This window comes from Bufo gargarizans, chromosome 9 (genome assembly GCF_014858855.1).
Source record: "Bufo gargarizans isolate SCDJY-AF-19 chromosome 9, ASM1485885v1, whole genome shotgun sequence".
NCBI classification, from domain to species: Eukaryota; Metazoa; Chordata; class Amphibia; order Anura; family Bufonidae; genus Bufo; species Bufo gargarizans.
This window is the reverse complement of record NC_058088.1, coordinates 187,224,139-187,242,229: the sequence shown is the minus strand read 5'-3', so window position 1 is coordinate 187,242,229 and position 18,091 is coordinate 187,224,139. Positions and strand designations below refer to the sequence as shown.

General features: G+C 45.6%; 1 protein-coding gene across 2 annotated transcripts; it reads left to right on the top strand.

Moving 5' to 3' along the window:
* The first annotated feature begins 605 nt into the window (after positions 1–605).
* On the top strand, positions 606–16,596 carry LOC122919403 (lysozyme C-1-like). 2 transcript variants are annotated; one of them, XM_044268409.1, is made up of 5 exons: positions 606–632; positions 14,053–14,282; positions 14,941–15,099; positions 16,112–16,190; positions 16,441–16,596. In XM_044268409.1, the coding sequence occupies exons 2-5, from the start codon at positions 14,147–14,149 to the stop codon at positions 16,505–16,507; spliced, it is 441 nt and encodes a 146-aa protein (XP_044124344.1). In that variant the 5' UTR covers positions 606–632; positions 14,053–14,146; the 3' UTR covers positions 16,508–16,596. The 2 variants fall into 2 exon arrangements, with proteins under 2 accessions (XP_044124344.1, XP_044124345.1); XM_044268410.1 differs by lacking the exon at positions 606–632 and having other exon boundaries at positions 13,912–14,282.
* The last annotated feature ends 1,495 nt before the right edge of the window (positions 16,597–18,091 follow it).

Here is an 18,091-nt window from a genome sequence, read left to right as displayed (position 1 = left end):
ATACTATCTCCCCTTCAGGTTCTAGTACAGTGGTCTCTAACCTGTGGCTCTCTAGCTTCTGCAGAATTACACCTCCCTGGGGCATGCTGGGAGTTGTAGTTTTGCAATAGTTGGAGAGCCACAGGTTGGACCACACACAGTACAAAGTGATGGGGTAAAATACCCAGAGGGTCCTGATGCCCTAAGGGGGGTGGGAAGTGTTGGAGAGGAGGAAAACTAAGCCAGTGCCCCCTTGTCCTGTGATGGTTGGGTAGGAAATTATAAAACACCAACAGCAGGGGCCCATTTTGCGTGCGCCCCCCTTTGCCCACCACAGATTTTTTGGGCTGCATTTATATAGCAGACCCCCGGCCGCAGCACTTCACTGGGTAGACTAGGGGACCCCTCGTTCGAAAAAGCTGGATTGTGAAACACAAGTAGAAATGTCCCTAAAGACAAGGGAAATGGGAAAAAGAATATGTGACTGTTCCAAGCTGCCCAGCAGGGGGCACTAGACACAAGCGCCAGGTATGAGATCCCTCTAAGGGGGAGCAGTCAGCAGCTGCAGAGCGTGACCGGTCCTGAACCACAAGACAATCACAAACACAAGAGCGGGAAAACTGATAGCACCCCGCAGGAAATAACAAGACCATGTGAGATACTGCCTGCTGATCCGCTGTACCTAAGCCCTGCATGTGTGATACTGTCTGCTGAGCTGTGTATCTAATCCTATCCTGTGTGATACTGCCTGCTGATCCGCTGTACCTAAGCCCTGCATGTGTGATACAGTCTGCTGAGCTGTGTATCTAATCCTATCCTGTGTGATACCGTCTGCTGAGCTGTGTATCTAATCCTATCCTGTGTGATACCGTCTGCTGAGCTGTGTATCTAATCCTATCTTGTGTGATACTGCCTGCTGATCCGCTGTACCTAAGCCCTGCATGTGTGATACTGTCTGCTGAGCTGTGTATCTAAGACAATCATGTGAGATACTGTCTGCTGAGCTATGTATCTAATCCTATCCTGTGTGATACTGTCTGCTGAGCTGTGTATCTAAGACAATCATGTGAGATACTGTCTGCTGAGCTATGTATCTAATCCTATCCTGTGTGATACTGTCTGCTGAGCTGTGTATCTAATCCTATCCGTGTGATACTGTCTGCTGAGCTGTGTATCTAATCCTATCCTGTGTGATACTGTCTGCTGAGCTGATGTATCTAATCCTATCCTGTGTGATACTGTCTGCTGAGCTGTGTATCTAATGCTATCCTGTGTGATACTGTCTGCCGAGCTGTGTATCTAATCCTATCCTGTGTGATACTGTCTGCTGAGCTGTGTATCTAATCCTGTCCTGTGTGATACTGTCTGCTGAGCTGTGTATCTAATCCTATCCTGTGTGATACTGTCTGCTGAGCTGATGTATCTAATCCTATCCTGTGTGATACTTTCTGCTGAGCTGTGTATCTAATCCTATCCTGTGTGATACTGTCTGCTGAGCCGTGTATCTAATCCTCTCCTGTGTGATACTGTCTGCTGAGCTGTGTATCTAATCCTATCCTGTGTGATACTGTCTGCTGAGCTGTGTATCTAATCCTATCCTGTGTGATACTGTCTGCTGAGCTGCTGTATCTAACCATATGATGTGGGATACTATCTACTAAACCAGTGTATCTAAGCCAGTTATCCATAATACTGCCTGCTGAGCTGTGTATCTAAAACTATCGCTGAGTGATACTGACTCTAACATAGTGTATCTAAGTTGATCCTGCAGAATACTATCTGCTAAACTTGTGTATCTAAGCCTACTATGTGTGATACTCTCTGCTGTGTTAAAGTGCCTAAAGCCATAATGGGTGATATTGTATCTAAGTCCATCATGTGTGATACAGTCTTGGTGTATGTTGGGAGGTGTAGTGTTCTGTAGCTAGAATACAAGAGAACAGCACTATGATTATGTCCAGTTGTCAGGTCTTGTTGAGAGTTGTAGTCTTCTGTCTAAGAAGTATAATGTACCAGGTGATGTTGGGTGGTGTAGTAGTATAATAGAACTGTATTATGGTCATGTTGGGAGTTGTAGTAGTATATGAGAAATGTATTATGGTAATGTTGGGAGTTGTAGTAGTATAATAAAATTGTATTATGGTCATGTTGGGAGTTGTATTAGTATAATAGAAATGTATTACAGACATGTTGGGAGTTGTAGTTGTATAATATAATTGCATTATGGTCATTTTGGGAGATGTAGTAGTATAATAGAAATGTATTATGGTCATGTTGGGAGGTGTAGTAGTATAATAGAACTCTCTGATGATTGGGGGTTGTAGTGCCTCTAGTAGTTGGCAGTGTAAGAGTTAATGTTGGGTCCTGATCGCTCACCTGAGCTCCTCGTGTCTGGTCACCTTCGCATTAATAGATGGAGTCAAGGCTGCGTCCTTGGTAGACAAATGTCTCTTTCCCATGCAGCTGGGAGGCGGAGGGAGGGAGTGGTAGTCTGCAGCTGCCGAGGCTCGGCAGTTACTTGTTTTCTTGTTATGATGGATGTTTATATCCAGAGAGAAGATCACAGCCGGCTATGAAAGGGTTAAATGGTTCACTGTCACCAATAAAGCGTAGAATCCCACCTAGCAATTCATGGCGACCACCTTCAGCTGGGTCCCTACACTACTGGGTGCAGCACCGCATGGAGACCACCATCACCCGCTGCCTGGCGGAGCCTCTTATATGACGTAGTGTCATCTAATCGTGTAATATAACGTAATCTACGTGGGCGCTCCGAAAGTATGGAGACACCCGAATAAACGGAAAGTGTGTGGCACGTCCTAAGGGGGAGGGGGCCAATCTGTGAGGGGTGACACCCAACACGGCGGCCAATTTGAAAGCTGCCATCTTGGAACCAAGTTGATATTTTCAAATAGGAAGGGATGTGTGTGACATACAGTGGATATAAAAAGTCTACACGCCCCTGTTATAATGTCAGGTTTCTGTGCTGTAAAAAACGAGACAAAGATAAATCATTTCAGAACTTTTCCCACCTTTAATGTGACCTAAAAACTGTACAACTCAATGGAAAAACAAACTGAAATCTTTTAGGTGGAGGGAAGAAAACCCAAAAAAAACTAAAATAATGTGGTTGCATAAGTGTGCACACCCTCTTATAACTGGGGATGTAGCTGTGTTCAGAATTAAGCAATCACATTCACAATCCTGTTAGATAGGAGTCAGCATACACCGGCCATCATGTAAAGTGCCTCTGATTAACCCCAAATAAAGTCTCAGCTGCTCTAGTTGGTCTTTCCTGAAATTTTCTTAGTCGCATCCCACAGCAGAAGCCATGGTCCACAGAGAGCTTCCCAAGCATCAGAGGGATCTCATTGTTAGAAGGTATCAGTCAGGAGAAGGGGACAAAACAATGTCCAAGGCATTAGATATACCATGGAACACAGTGAAGAGACCGTCATCATCAAGTGGAGAAGATATGGCCCAACAGTGACCTTACCAAGAACTGGACGTCCCTCCAAAACTGATGAAAAGACGAGAAGAAAACTGGTCTGGGAGGCGACCAAGAGGCCTACAGCAACATTACAGGAGCTGCAGGAATATCTGGCAAGTACTGGCCGTGTGGTCCATGTGACAACAATCTCCCGTATTCTTCATATGTCTGGGCTATGGGGTAGAGGGGCAAGACGAAAGCCTTTTCTTACCAAGAAAAACATCCAAGCCAGGCTACATTTTGCAAAAACACATCTGAAGTCTCCCAAAAGCATGTGGGAAAAGGTGTTATGGTCTGATGAAACCAAGGTGGAACGTTTTGGCCATAATTCCAAAAGATATGTTTGGCCCAAAAACAACACTGCACATCACCAGAAGAACCCCATCCCCACAGTGAAGCATGGTGGTGGCAGCATCATGCCAAGGGGCTGTTCTTCTTCAGCTGGAACTGGGACCTTACTTAAGCTAGAGGGAATTATGAACAGTTCCAAATACCAGTCAATATTGGCCCAAAACTTTCAGGCTTCTGCTAGAAAGCTGGACATGAAGAGGAACTTCATCTTTCAGCCTGACTACGACCCAAAGCATACATCCACATCAACCAAGGAATGGCTTCACCAGAAGAAGATTACAGTTTTGGAATGGCCCAGCCAGAGCCCAGACCCGAATCCGATTGAAAATCTGTGGGGTGATCTGAAGAGGGCTGTGCCCAGGAGATGCCCTCGCAGTCTGACAGATTTGGAGGGTTTTTGCAAAGAAAAGTGGGCAAATCTTGCCAAGTCAAAATGTGCCATGCTGTAGACTCATACCCAAAAAGACGGAGTGCTGTAATAAAATCAAAAGGCTGCTTCAACAAAGTATTAGTGTAAGGGTGTGTGTGTTTATTTTTATATTTTTTCTTCCCTCCACCTAAAAGATTTCAGTTTGTTTTTCCATTGAGTTGTACACTTTGTAGGTCACATTAAAGGTGGGAAATCTGAAATGATTTATCTTTGTCTCATTTTTTTACATCACAGAAACCTGACATTTTAACAGGGGTGTGTAGACTTTTTATATCCACTGTATGTATCTGGCGAGGAATCCGAACCTGTGCTTAGAGGGGTTTTCCAAGTGTTTTTTTTTACTGATGACCTATCCTCTATCGCCACCCAGAAAGAGCGAGTCACCCAGCGAGAGTGAGCAGCCCAGAAAGAACGAGGCCTACGATTCCCTCAGTCCCGTGGTGCCTTGGAAAGTGACGGCCTACGCCACGAACGCCTGGGACTACAGAAAGGCCATCAAAGATTGGGTTGTCCGCCTGCTCGACCGACCACTACCCCATGACCCTTTACTGGAACGGAGGACCGGAACAGTAATCTGGTTTAACGTCGAGAGAAGTACGGGGTTTGTGCAAGATGACAAGTCTGGGACCGAACTATTTGTTAATCGGTGTTCAGTTAAGAGGCCGTACCTGCCACAGGTCCGACATAGGGCTCGTTCACATGAATGTTTTTTGTGTTCCGTATACGGGCCGTTTTTGCATTCCGTATACGGAAACATTCATTTCAATGGGTCAGCAAAAGATGCGGACAGCACTCCATGTGCCGTCCACATCCGTTGCCCCATTCCGTGACCCCGCAAAAATTCTGAGACGTGTCCTATTCTTGTCCTGTTTTCCTGTTCCTTTCCGCAGTATCCGCAATTTGCGGACTGCAAAACACAGCACGGTCATGTGAACAAGCCCATAGCCTGTATAAAGGGGAGCAGGTAGAATTTACTCCCATGCAGTCCCCTAAAGGCACCTTTGCCATGAGGGTGAGCCTGCTACAAAAGCCGCTGGTCTCAGTGTCCAAACCAGAGTACTGGCAGGAGGATGGGGACGTGTCGGACGCTTAACAGAAAACGAGGGAGGGGTGCTGCGTTACAGGGAACAACTCAAACCGGAGCCAGAGCCCCTTATACCGGGACTGCCCGCACCCCCAACCATTGGCCAGCAAATGGGAAGTATGGTCCAGGCAGCCTTAGTCTTCAGCCCGACGGTGGTGGCGTACCAATTACCCTGGAAAGCACAGTCCCAGCTGAGAAAGATCAACCTGGAGCTGTCCATAAGACGACCTAGAGAGGAGGACTACTTGCTGGCCCCTATACAGCCGGAGATTCTGGACCCCTCAGAATGGCAGGAGCATCTGCCCCTGTGAGACAGAAAGTCACAGCAGCAATGCGGAGTGTTACAACCCAGGGGTGACAGCAGGTGTCGTCTGAACATCACTGTGGAAGCCCAAATGTATTGTAAAAGGCAGGACAAACCTTTGATCCAGTTTAATAGCTCCAGTGGTGAGGAGGACCTGAGGTCCCTCCTCTAAAGAGCTGCTCTTCCTCACCATCTACAGTTGAAAGAACAGTGACTTCTGGGAGCCACTTCGTGGACTGAACCTGAAGGGTAAGGGCCTGTTGGCAGTGTCCTATTGTTGTGTTTGCCCTTGTTTTTAGCCCTCACCTAAATGGCCATGCTGGTTAGGACTCCCCCGAGTTACCCAAAATATTTCCCTGTTTGGCCTAACAGCACCAAAATTTCTTTTTCTCCCCTTTTCAGGTTATTTGGGAGCCCCTTTACCAAAAGGTTCTCATTACCTGTGCTGCTATACCGTTATTACCCATGTAGATTACAAATGTTACTTCGTTTGGATTACAAATAATGACGTTGCCTTATTTCCCATGGATTACAAGAGACTCTTTTGCACTTTTGTTCCTGTCAGGTGCACTTTATCCACCAACATTAAGGAAATGGACTCTAATAAGGAAATGGACTCTAATGTGATTTTATTGCCTCATTGCACTATTTTATCACATTGAATATGTCCCTAAATGTTTGCCTTACCTATTTTGCACTGTGATTTACAATAATCTTTTGCAGGTTCAGCAACGTGCCCATTATGTGTATTCTCTCTCAGGTGCCACAATGTGTTTATATGCACTTTTTGTATGGACTTTGGTGGAATAATATTGTTAGCCAGATAGTCAGCACCTTACTTTTTTGCTTATTATGGACTGCCTCTGAGGACGTTAATACTAATGGTTTTCATTTTGACCTTGTGTTGGTTAGCTAGGTATTGTACCTTATTGTGTTGCTACACAGGAGGAACCCAGTTGTAAGTCACAAGCAGATCTGTCATCGTCAAGGGTAACCCGCTGCTAATACGTGTCCGGAGAGATTGGAGTGCGTTGCCTCATCCTCCCAATTGTTATATGTTTTAAGGCCTTGTGCTTATCCACGGTTATTTATCCCCAGGTCTTGTGCTTAGCCAAGCCTAGGAGGAATATGTGTGTAGCTACCTGGTCAGTCATCAAGGTGACGAAGTGTAAAGCATTACTAGACCTTGATGCTAGGAAGGGATTACAGGATGAAGCCACCCTTCTGTTTGCAGGCATATCATGACATGTTGGAGGGATTACAGTATATGACATCCCCATGCTCCATAAACGACTATGGCCACGTCATGGAGTATTGAGCGCTTAGTGCAGTAAATGAGTATATTCATTTGGTTGGTCGGTTCGCTGCGAGAGGGAAAACCGTGGTAAGACACCCTACCCAGGCAGGAACCCATAGGTAGCCATCTTCTTTGTTAGTCTTTATATGTGTATGTATTTTCATGCAGCAAAAATTTTTTTCCCTGGTACCCTTAGAGCACATATATTTATATACCCTAAGCACAAGCCGAGGGCGGCTTGCCTCTAAAGTAAGGGTGTATGCAATGCCCCAGAGTGCCGTTACCACCTCCGCGCCTTGCTACTGTCTCCATAGGGTTACCTAATGTCATCCTATGTATTAATTTCCAGGTTCTGCACAATGTGTATTAGTATTTCTTGTTATGCAACTGTTAAAGTGTAATGTGCCTTGTTAACAGCAGATGGCGGCAACAAAGGCAGAGCTATTTTACCTAGAATGGAACCCTTCTTTCCATTCTAGCTCTCTCTTAGAGAGGGAGGAATTTACCTAGTTAGGAGTTAGTCTAGCCTACCCCTTCTAGGGGAGAGGTCGAGTCTAGAGTACCTCCTTCTAGGGGAAGGCTGTGTTCGAGCCAGCAGAGCACCTTCAGCTCTGTAGGATATTGAAGCCAAAGCGTGAAGCTTCTGAAGCCAGGAGGTTTAGGTTCCCTGGATAAAGCTAAAGACAGACCAGACTACAGAAAGTTAAGTACAGCAGAAAGGAAAAGATTCCTATTTAATCCTGATAGCATAGCAGAGCCAGAGAGAAACTGATGTGCTAGATTTAATGCCAAAGCCTGCTGGTGACCAAGACAAAGCTGGAAAATTGCTTACGGATGAACGGTAGTGCTCCCGTGCGGTTGCATAAGCTGATGGTTGACTCGACAGACAGAGATGATTATTTATCAGCCATATCCATGCCTACTCTCTCTCTGTGGAGCCTAGACAGCTGCTTGATGGAATCTCGCTGGAGGAACTTGAGGCGTTGAGGTCTTTCCTAATACGAAGGCGCACGGTGGGGATGGCTTGCCAGGAGAATTTTACAAGAAACACCAAGAGATCTTACTCCCACATCTCCTTAATGTCTTCAATGACTCTCATTGGACTGGCATTCTTCCCAGCTCGATGAGAGAGGTGATTGTGGTGGTGATACCAAAGCCAGGTAAGGACCCTACACAGGTGGATTCTTACCAGCCTATTTCCCTGTTGACAGTAGACATTAAAGTACTAGCCAAGGTCTTAGCTGATAGGTTATTGAGCGTCATTAATACTGTTATTCACAAGGATCAATCTGTCTTTTTGCCTGGGAAATCCACATCCTTAAATCTCAGACGCCTGTTCCTTAACCTTCAGTTGGTGGGGGGTGAAGGGGATGGATGTAGTGCCGTGCTCTCACTTGACGCGGCCAAGGCTGTTGATAGTGTCGAGTGGGAGTACCTTTGGGCAGTTATGACAAAACTAGGGTTTGGCCTATTTTTCCTAAAGTGGGTGAAACGGTTTTATAATGAGCCCAGGGATAAAGTCTGGGTCAATGGGGTCATGTCCCCGGCGTTGGCCTTAGAGAGAGGGACAAGGCAAGGCTGTCCTTTGTCCCCTCTTCTGTTTGCCATTGCCATAGAGCCTACACCACTAATAAATGGCTTTAGAAGGGGAGGTATAGAGGATATGTATGTAGGAGATCTGGCCTCATCAATAGACCCTATCATATCTCTGATTTCTGAATTTGGCAAGCAGTCTGGGTTGCTTATTAATTGGAGCAAGTGGGTGATACTGCCGTTGTCCCCGGCGTCCTGCACTTGCACCTCTGTCACTGACCTGACATCAGTGACATTGCTCCGTCTCTCCCCCTCCTCAGTTCTGATGATGGACAGGGACCAGCATCAGGACGGTCCAATATGGGCGGAGGTAGCATATCCCCGCCTCTTTTCCTACCCGCTATTCCTGCAGCCTGAACCTTTCATGCCCAGCATGCTGAACATCATTTGGATTACCGCAACTGCACCAGTGAGTGGCAGGGGAACTGGGGTTATATTCAGCTTTCCCAGACTGTGCACATGTGACCTGCAGTACAGTAGGAAAGCTGGGTGAATTGTATCATGAAATGTCATCCAGCTTCCCTGCTATCCTGCATGGCACAAGTGCAGAGGCACAGCAGGAGAGCTGGGTGTCTATATATGTGTATTGTATATGCGGGCGTCCATGTATGTGGAGAGTGCGTGTATGAGTGTGTCCATGTATGTGGAGAGTGCGTGTATGACTGTGTCCATGTATGTGGAGAGTGCGTGTATGAGTGCGTCCATGTATATAGTAAGCACATCTATGAGGGTGTCCATGAATGTGGAGAGTGCGTGTATGAGTGCATCTATGTACAGTACAGACCAAAAGTTTTTCATTCAAAGAGTTTTCTTTATTTTCATGACTATGAAAATTGTAGATTCACACTGAAGGCATCAAAACTATGAATTAACACATGTGGAATTATATACATAACAAAAAAGTGTGAAACAACTGAAAATATGTCATATTCTAGGTTCTTCAAAGTAGCCACCTTTTGCTTTGATTACTGCTTTGCACGCTCTTGGCATTCTCTTGATGAGCTTCAAGAGGTAGTCACCTGAAATGGTCTTCCAACAGTCTTGAAGGAGTTCCCAGAGATGCTTAGGACTTGTTGGCCCTTTTGCCTTCACTCTACGGTCCAGCTCACCCCAAACCATCTCGATTGGGTTCGGGTCCGGTGACTGTGGAGGCCAGGTCATCTGGCGCAGCACCCCATCACTCTCCTTCATGGTCAAATAGCCCTTACACAGCCTGGAGGTGTGTTTGGGGTCATTGTCCTGTTGAAAAATAAATGATGGTCCAACTAAACGCAAACCGGATGGAGTAGCATGCCGCTGCAAGATGCTGTGGTAGCCATGCTGGTTCAGTATGCCTTCAATTTTGAATAAATCCCCAACAGTGTCACCAGCAAAGCCCCCCCACACCATCACACCTCCTCCTCCATGCTTCACGGTGGGAACCAGGCATGTAGAGTCCATCCGTTCACCTTTTCTGCGTCGCACAAAGACACGGTGGTTGGAACCAAAGATCTCAAATTTGGACTCATCAGACCAAAGCGCAGATTTCCACTGGTCTAATGTCCATTCCTTGTGTTCTTTAGCCCAAACAAGTCTCTTCTGCTTGTTGCCTGTCCTTAGCAGTGGTTTCCTAGCAGATATTCTACCATGAAGGCCTGATTCACACAGTCTCCTCTTAACAGTTGTTCTAGAGATGTGTCTGCTGCTAGAACTCTGGGTGGCATTGACCTGGTCTCTGATCTGAGCTGCTGTTAACCTGCGATTTCTGAGGCTGGTGACTCGGATGAACTTCTCCTCCGCAGCAGAGGTGACTCTTGGTCTTCCTTTCCTGGGGCGGTCCGCATGTGAGCCAGTTTCTTTGTAGCGCTTGATGGTTTTTGTGACTGCACTTGGGGACACTTTCAAAGTTTTCCCAATTTTTCGGACTTATTGACCTTCATTGGCCACTCGTTTTTCTTTACTTAGCTGCTTTTTTCTTGCCATAATACAAATCCTAACAGTCTATTCAGTAGGACTATCAGCTGTGTATCCACCTGACTTCTCCAGAACGCAACTGATGGTCCCAACCCCATTTATAAGGCAAGAAATCCCACTTATTAAACCTGACAGGGCACACCTGTGAAGTGAAGACCATTTCAGGTGACTACCTCTTGAAGCTCATCATGAGAATGTCAAGAGTGTGCAAAGCAGTAATCAAAGCAAAAGGTGGCTACTTTGAAGAACCTAGAATATGACATATTTTCAGTCGTTTCACACTTGTTTGTTATGTATATAATTCCACATGTGTTAATTCATAGTTTTGATGCCTTCAGTGTGAATCTACAATTTTCATAGTCATGAAAATAAAGAAAACTCTTTGAATGAGAAGGTGTGTCCAAACTTTTGGTCTGTACTGTATGTGGAGAGTGCGTGTATGAGTGCATCTATGTATGTGGAGAGTGCGTGTATGACTGCATCCATGTATGTGGAGAGTGCGTGTATGAGTGCATCTATGTATGTGGAGAGTGCGTGTATGAGTGCGTCCATGTATGTGTAGAGTGCGTGTTAGAGTGTGTCCATGTATGTGTAGAGTGCGTGTATGAGTGCGTCCATGTATGTGTAGAGTGCGTGTATGAGTGCGTCCATGTATGTGGAGAGTGCGGGTATGACTGCGTCCATGTATGTGGAGAGTGCGGGTATGACTGCGTCCATGTATGTGTAGAGTGCGTGTATGAGTGCGTCCATGTATGTGGAGAGTGCGGGTATGACTGCGTCCATGTATGTGGAGAGTGCGTGTATGACTGCGTCCATGTATGTGGAGAGTGCGTATATGAGTGCGTCCATGTATGTGGAGAGTGCGTGTATGAGTGCGTCCATGTATGTGGAGAGTGCGTGTATGAGTGCGTCCATGTATGTGGAGAGTGCGTGTATGAGTGCGTCCATGTATGTGGAGAGTGCGTGTATGAGTGCATCTATGTATGTGGAGAGTGCGTGTATGAGTGCGTCCATGTATGTGTAGAGTGCGTGTTAGAGTGTGTCCATGTATGTGTAGAGTGCGTGTATGAGTGCGTCCATGTATGTGTAGAGTGCGTGTATGAGTGCGTCCATGTATGTGGAGAGTGCGGGTATGACTGCGTCCATGTATGTGGAGAGTGCGGGTATGACTGCGTCCATGTATGTGTAGAGTGCGTGTATGAGTGCGTCCATGTATGTGGAGAGTGCGGGTATGACTGCGTCCATGTATGTGGAGAGTGCGTGTATGACTGCGTCCATGTATGTGGAGAGTGCGTGTATGAGTGCGTCCATGTATGTGGAGAGTGCGTGTATGAGTGAGTCCATGTATGTGGAGAGTGCGTGTATGAGTGCGTCCATGTATGTGGAGAGTGCGTGTATGAGTGCGTCCATGTATGTGGAGAGTGCGTGTATGAGTGCGTCCATGTATGTGGAGAGTGCGTGTATGAGTGCGTCCATGTATGTGGAGAGTGCGTGCATGACTGCGTCCATGTATGTGGAGAATGCGTGTATGACTGCGTCCATGTATGTGGAGAGTGCGTGTATGAGTGCGTCCATGTATGTGGAGAGTGCGTGTATGAGTGCGTCCATGTATGTGGAGAGTGCGTGTATGAGTGCGTCCATGTATGTGGAGAGTGCGTGTATGAGTGCGTCCATGTATGTGGAGAGTGCGTGTATGAGTGCGTCCATGTATGTGGAGAGTGCATGTATGAGTGCGACCATGTATGTGGAGAGTGCGGGTATGACTGCGTCCATATATGTGGAGAGTGCGTGTATGAGTGCGTCCATGTATGTGGAGAGTGGGTGTATGAGTGTGTCCATGTATGTGGAGAGTGCGTGTATGAGTGCGTCCATGTATGTGGAGAGTGCGTGTATGAGTGCGTCCATGTATGTGGAGAGTGCGTGTATGAGTGCGTCCATGTATGTGGAGAGTGCGTGTATGAGTGCGTCCATGTACGTGGAGAGTGCGTGTATGAGTGCGTCCATGTATGTGGAGAGTGCGTGTATGAGTGCGTCCATGTATGTGGAGAGTGCGTGTATGAGTGCGTCCATGTACGTGGAGAGTGCGTGTATGAGTGCGTCCATGTATGTGTATGACTGCATCCTTGGCTGCAGTATGAAAGGTACAGAGGCTGAAATACTTGTGGATATGTAGAGGTTAATCAGACGGGTCTATTACAATTGCAGCGCAGGTTTTAAACGGGTTGAGTTGAATATAATCTCCGTCAGCAACTGGAAATGTTAAAAAACAACAAAGTTGTGCTAAAAATGAGAGGCAAATAAATAAATACAGTAAAATAAAAAGTCACCAAATAGCCATATGAGAGGGGTTTGTGAAGAAGTGTGTAAGTGTGTGTGGGGGGCCCCATACAAAAATGTGCTGTGGGGCCCAGTCAGTTCTAGCTACAGCTCTGTGCCCAAACCTTTATTGTATTTTCTCATATTTTCATCAATAAATCTATTTTGGCATATGTTACTGCAGCATTATGCATAAAGCTTCTCTTACCACTGTTTTCCTTGAGTTTTCCCCTATTTTGAATCCTACATTATGAGGATCTTCTCAAGGTGGCTCCTCTGCCAGTTCTCTGAGGCCAAAACTGCTACTTTCTGTGGCCAGCAGGTCCTGCCAGCCAATCAGATTGGATTACTGAGAGACACGCCTCCTCACTCTGAAGCCTAATGCAGCCATGCAGTGTGAAGGACCGCCCCCCTGTCTTCTTAGCCGGAGACAGAGGAGCCATAGCAACGGTCTTTTAAGGGAGCAGTGGAAAGGGACAGAGGACATTAACGAAAGCTGTTATTATGAAGTAATTACAGATATTTTGGCAATCATTGACAGACTAACTCAGGTATACATGCCGAGCTCTAATAGACTAGCAAATATTTTAAAAAATGACAGTTATCCTTTAAAGGATGGAACACGGTTGGAGGAGCGGGAAGAAATTTTCAGATTAGTTGAATGGGCATTGGGACACGCTCCACCCCGATGGCCTTGGCAGGGGGAGTGGATCCAAGATTAGGATCTGCCCCAACTTTGGTGCTAATGAGGAAAGTGTGGGCTAAGGCTAAAGTGCTTCCTGGGGGTCTCAGGACTTCTATATATGTCTCCCATATGGAACAACCCTGTCTTACCAGAACTTTCCCAACTCAGGGCATTCTCCCTATGGGAAAGGAAAGGGATTTGGAGCATAGGATAATTGTACCCCCAAGGCCTGGGATATCTGGCAGCCAATTGTTACTGCGATTGTCCCGTGAGGGGGGGGGGAGTTCGTTGTGCTCTTGACTGATTTTCCATTCAGGATTTTCCATGTAGATTTACCATTTTGGAATCTAGAGAAATTTGGGTAATCAGTCGTAGTGGAGGCCATATTGGTTGTCCCTCAGCTTTACCACAAGGAGATACTAATAAACTGTGCAGATTTGCCACTATTTCCAGCAGAGGGCGCTAGTGGTCCACGAAAGGGTGTGACTACCTATAGAACAGCTGGAACATTTATCATAGTGCTACGAGTTATCTATACTTTATGTAATACAGGTTAACGATTTCTTAAAGGTGCAAACATCCTCTCTATATATAAAGTCTGCCCAGTCCCGTCAGTGCTGCTCCTCGTCAAGCCTATTACTCAACTAAGCCAACACCCAGCACAATGAAGGCTGCCTTCTGCCTCATTTTCCTCACTTTGTTCGTGGCCAGCCATGCCAAAGTCTTCACCAAATGTGAGCTGGCCAAAGCCCTGAAAACCGCTGGTCTTGATGGATACTATGGCTACAGTCTGGCAAACTGTAAGTATATGACCTTCTTTATCTTTGTAACCCCACTCATGTCTATCCTATAAAGGTTCAATGAAGTATATGCCATAGAGACAGCCAAATGCTCAGCTTGGCACCATAGGGACAACCCACCTTTCTGGTTGGCATCATAGAGGCAGCCGAAGCTCAGAATGGCAGCCAGCTAAATCTCTGTTTGACATCATAGAAACAGTCCAAAGTTCAGGTTGGCACAATAAAGACATCTCAAAGTTTTGGCTGGCACCATAGAGAAAGCCAAAGCTCAGCTTGACACCATAAAAATAGCCAAAGCTCAGGTTAGCACTATAATGTCTGCCAACGCTCAGATTGACACTATAGACCTAGACAAAGCTCAGGTTGGCACTATAGATACAGTCAAAGTTCAAGTTGGTTGAGACAACTCAAAGATTAGGTCAGCACTACAGCCAAACTCAAAAGCTCAACCCAAAGCAAATAAGACAGCTCTAAGCTCCAGTTGACCACGCAGAGACAGCCCAAAGCCCAGGTTGGCACTGTAGATAGATTTGAAGCTCTAGTTCACACCATCCTCCTTCCTAATCATGAGGTGGTTAAGGTCACCATAACAAAAGCCATGTTGAAATGGAAAAGTGGATCTTCTTGTATGGTCTTACCGTGTGCTTCTCTTTTAAAGGGATGTGTATGGCCTACTATGAAAGTCGCTACACCACCAACGCCATGTACGACAATGGCTGGAGCCGAGATTATGGAGTCTTCCAGATCAACAGCTACTGGTGGTGTAATGATGGAAAGACATCCGGAGCCGTGGGTGCTTGTAGCATCAGCTGTAGCAGTGAGTAAAGATGGAAATGATTTGGTCATTAAAGAGGTTGCTGAGGAAAACATAGCTTTTTCCCCCCCTAGAAACAGCTCCATACCTGACCATGGGTATTACAACTCAGCTGCATCAATTTAAAGGTGGATGAGCTCCAATACTCTACTGAACCTTTGGACAGGTGTGGTGCTGCTTTTGAAGACTAATCATGTTTTAAAAAACCCTTTTAAAATGTGTTCCATAATTGTCTCCAAAAAGTAGGACCACCCCCAACTAGAAGTTTCTGCAACTGGTGGTTTGGGTATGTATGCAACCACATGACACCGGAAGCTTCTTTACAGGAGAGGTTTCCGGTGTTGTAAAATTGTCTAGGCAACTGGACCTCCCAATCACCCATCTAGCTGGAACTACCCTTTCAATCTATATGAAATAAAGGACAATCCTAAAGAAATGTAATTGCACTGATAACTGGGTTCAATTTGCTCCAGAATGTTATTATATACGATTTATCTGTGGGAACCTTAACTTCTTGGGAGCTACCTGTTGTCCCACCCTGAAGACAATGCTTGTGGACAGAGTTGCTTCTTCCAATATCTGATTAAAGGAGATGGAGTTTTAAAGTAGTTGTCCGAGATAATATAAAAATTTGCCCTCAGTGGTGCACAGCATGAAATAGCCGAATGTTTGGCATGTAGCGGTTACGTGTGTAGACAGCAAGGGATGCAAATGAATCCTTTCTTCCCTGAATTCCAGAGGAGCTTGTATGGTCTGTAAGTCTCCTCATGCCGATTAAGGTGCACTCTCCCCAAGGAGAGAAAGTACCCCCCAAAAATGTGTGTAGACAGGCATGTTAGGAACAAAGACTGGCAGTGAGGCAGCACTGGATCGGCAGGGGATCTTACAGGTATGTATCGGTTCTTTTGTTATATTGACTTTGTCCAAAGGCAGGCTATTATTCTTTCTAGAATTTTTAGGTGAAGAACTATATGATATGCAGAGTATACAACTTTTTATGTCATTTTTCTTAAAGATTTGATGAATGACGACATCAGTGATGACATTACATGTGCCAAGAGGGTTGTCAGAGATCCCAATGGCATGGGGGCCTGGTAAGTAACTTTGTTGTGTGATTTCACTTAAAGGGGTTGTCCAGAAAATAAAATAAAAGTTCTGCTCCTCTTCCAGAAAAAAAATCCACTCTTTTCTAGGGGCTGCAACTGGAATTGCAACTCAACCCCATTCACTAGAATGACCCATACAAATGAATGACATGGGAAGCATATTGAAGTTATGAAAGGGTTAATATAAGACCTCTAGATGGCAGGTGACTGTTTAATAACTGTTCTTAACTTTTTAAAGGGTGGCTTGGAACAATAACTGCAAGAACAAGGATGTGAGCAGCTTTGTCAGTGGATGTGTTCTGTGAGGTGTAGAAGTAGACCCCATGGCGGTACCTTCAAATCACCCAGAAAGTCTTTCAGATTATGGATGACTTGTATTTTAACATTAATTGATGGAAATAAAGATCTTGAAGGAAAGACATGCATTTTCTCCTGGTTCATTTTTTTTTTACTTTCTTCGTGGCCGGCGATACCAAAGTCTTTATTGAATGTGGGCTGGCTAAAGTTCAGAACAAGACTGGTCTTGATGGATCCTATGGCTATAAACTGTATGTATATGACCATCATCTTTGCTATTACTGCCCAAAGCTGGTATTATTTTGGGGGCTTCCCTATGCAGTGCCTTTTTTTCTTGCCCCTCTATTAGATGTATGGTCATATAATGTACCAACCATATATTTCCCAAGTAATATAATGTACAGTGCCTAAGCAGCCGTACCCCACAATAGCTGTTTGCCACCATATCATACTCAAGCCACCGCGACCAAACAGGCATTTATATCATGGGGCCGGCCATGTGCGGTCCGAAAAATGCAGAACGCACACAGCCGGTATCCGTGTTTTGCAGATCCGCAATTTGCCAGTTAGCCCGCAGCTGCTTTTCATGTAGTAATGAAGACCGCACTGTATAGTCAGTCCTCATTGTTAATGGCCATGCGGCACCTTTAACGCACCTTTAAACAGGGGCTGTTGCTGGTATGGGGTTTGGCTGGTTAGGTTGGAGGCACAATATGCAATTTATTGCTGTTCTGGCCGGCAATCTCCTGCAGGTTAATTGACAGTTAACACAGAATATTAATCATCTCTGTCATACCCACTTCTCCAACCCCAGCGCTCTCCTGCCCTACAAGTGGGATCTCTTCTTCTGCCAACTGTTTTTCCTCCTTGTCCACATCATCTAATATCGATGAGAATATGTCATCAGGAACATCCAGCTCCTCTCTCTCTTCATCGTGATAACTTTTCTAGGACATGGAGACCAAGAAGGATGCCAGCAAAAGAAGAGGATTATCATTATTAAGAACTGGCCCCCGTAAGAGGTTGAGACTGGATGGTATTGGTTGGCTTGCTGGCACCAGAATAAAAAAGGCTTTCATCTTATTGGTATTGAATTACATATGTCACTTTATGGCTGATGTAGGAATGAGTAAATTAAACTGATGCAGCATAAGTCTCCCTGCAGTCTCCCTGCACTCTCCCTGCAGTCTCCCTGCACTCTCCCTGCAGTCTCCCTCTGCAATAGTCTTCTATTAATCATTTTCAGCAACATTGTCCCTAGCACATAAGCACTTGCCACATCTCTCCCTATGCTCAGCTCACTTGACAATGGCGGAGACCACGCGGGATGAGGGGCTGTGACATCACAGGGGTTGGCTGGCTTCATGGGTGATCTTGCGTTCCAGAGCCTGTGTGCTCTACACTTACTCGCTTTGTAACATGTGCAGCTGCAATTTTAGGAAAACCTGATTTGTTACCACGAAACTCGAGAAAAATCAGATTACTTGCAAATCTAATTTTTCCTAAATTCAGCTCAACACTAATTGCTATACAAGACTTCTGGTGACCACAGGTCTTAGATGCCAGGCCATGTGTGATGCCCCTTCAGCAGA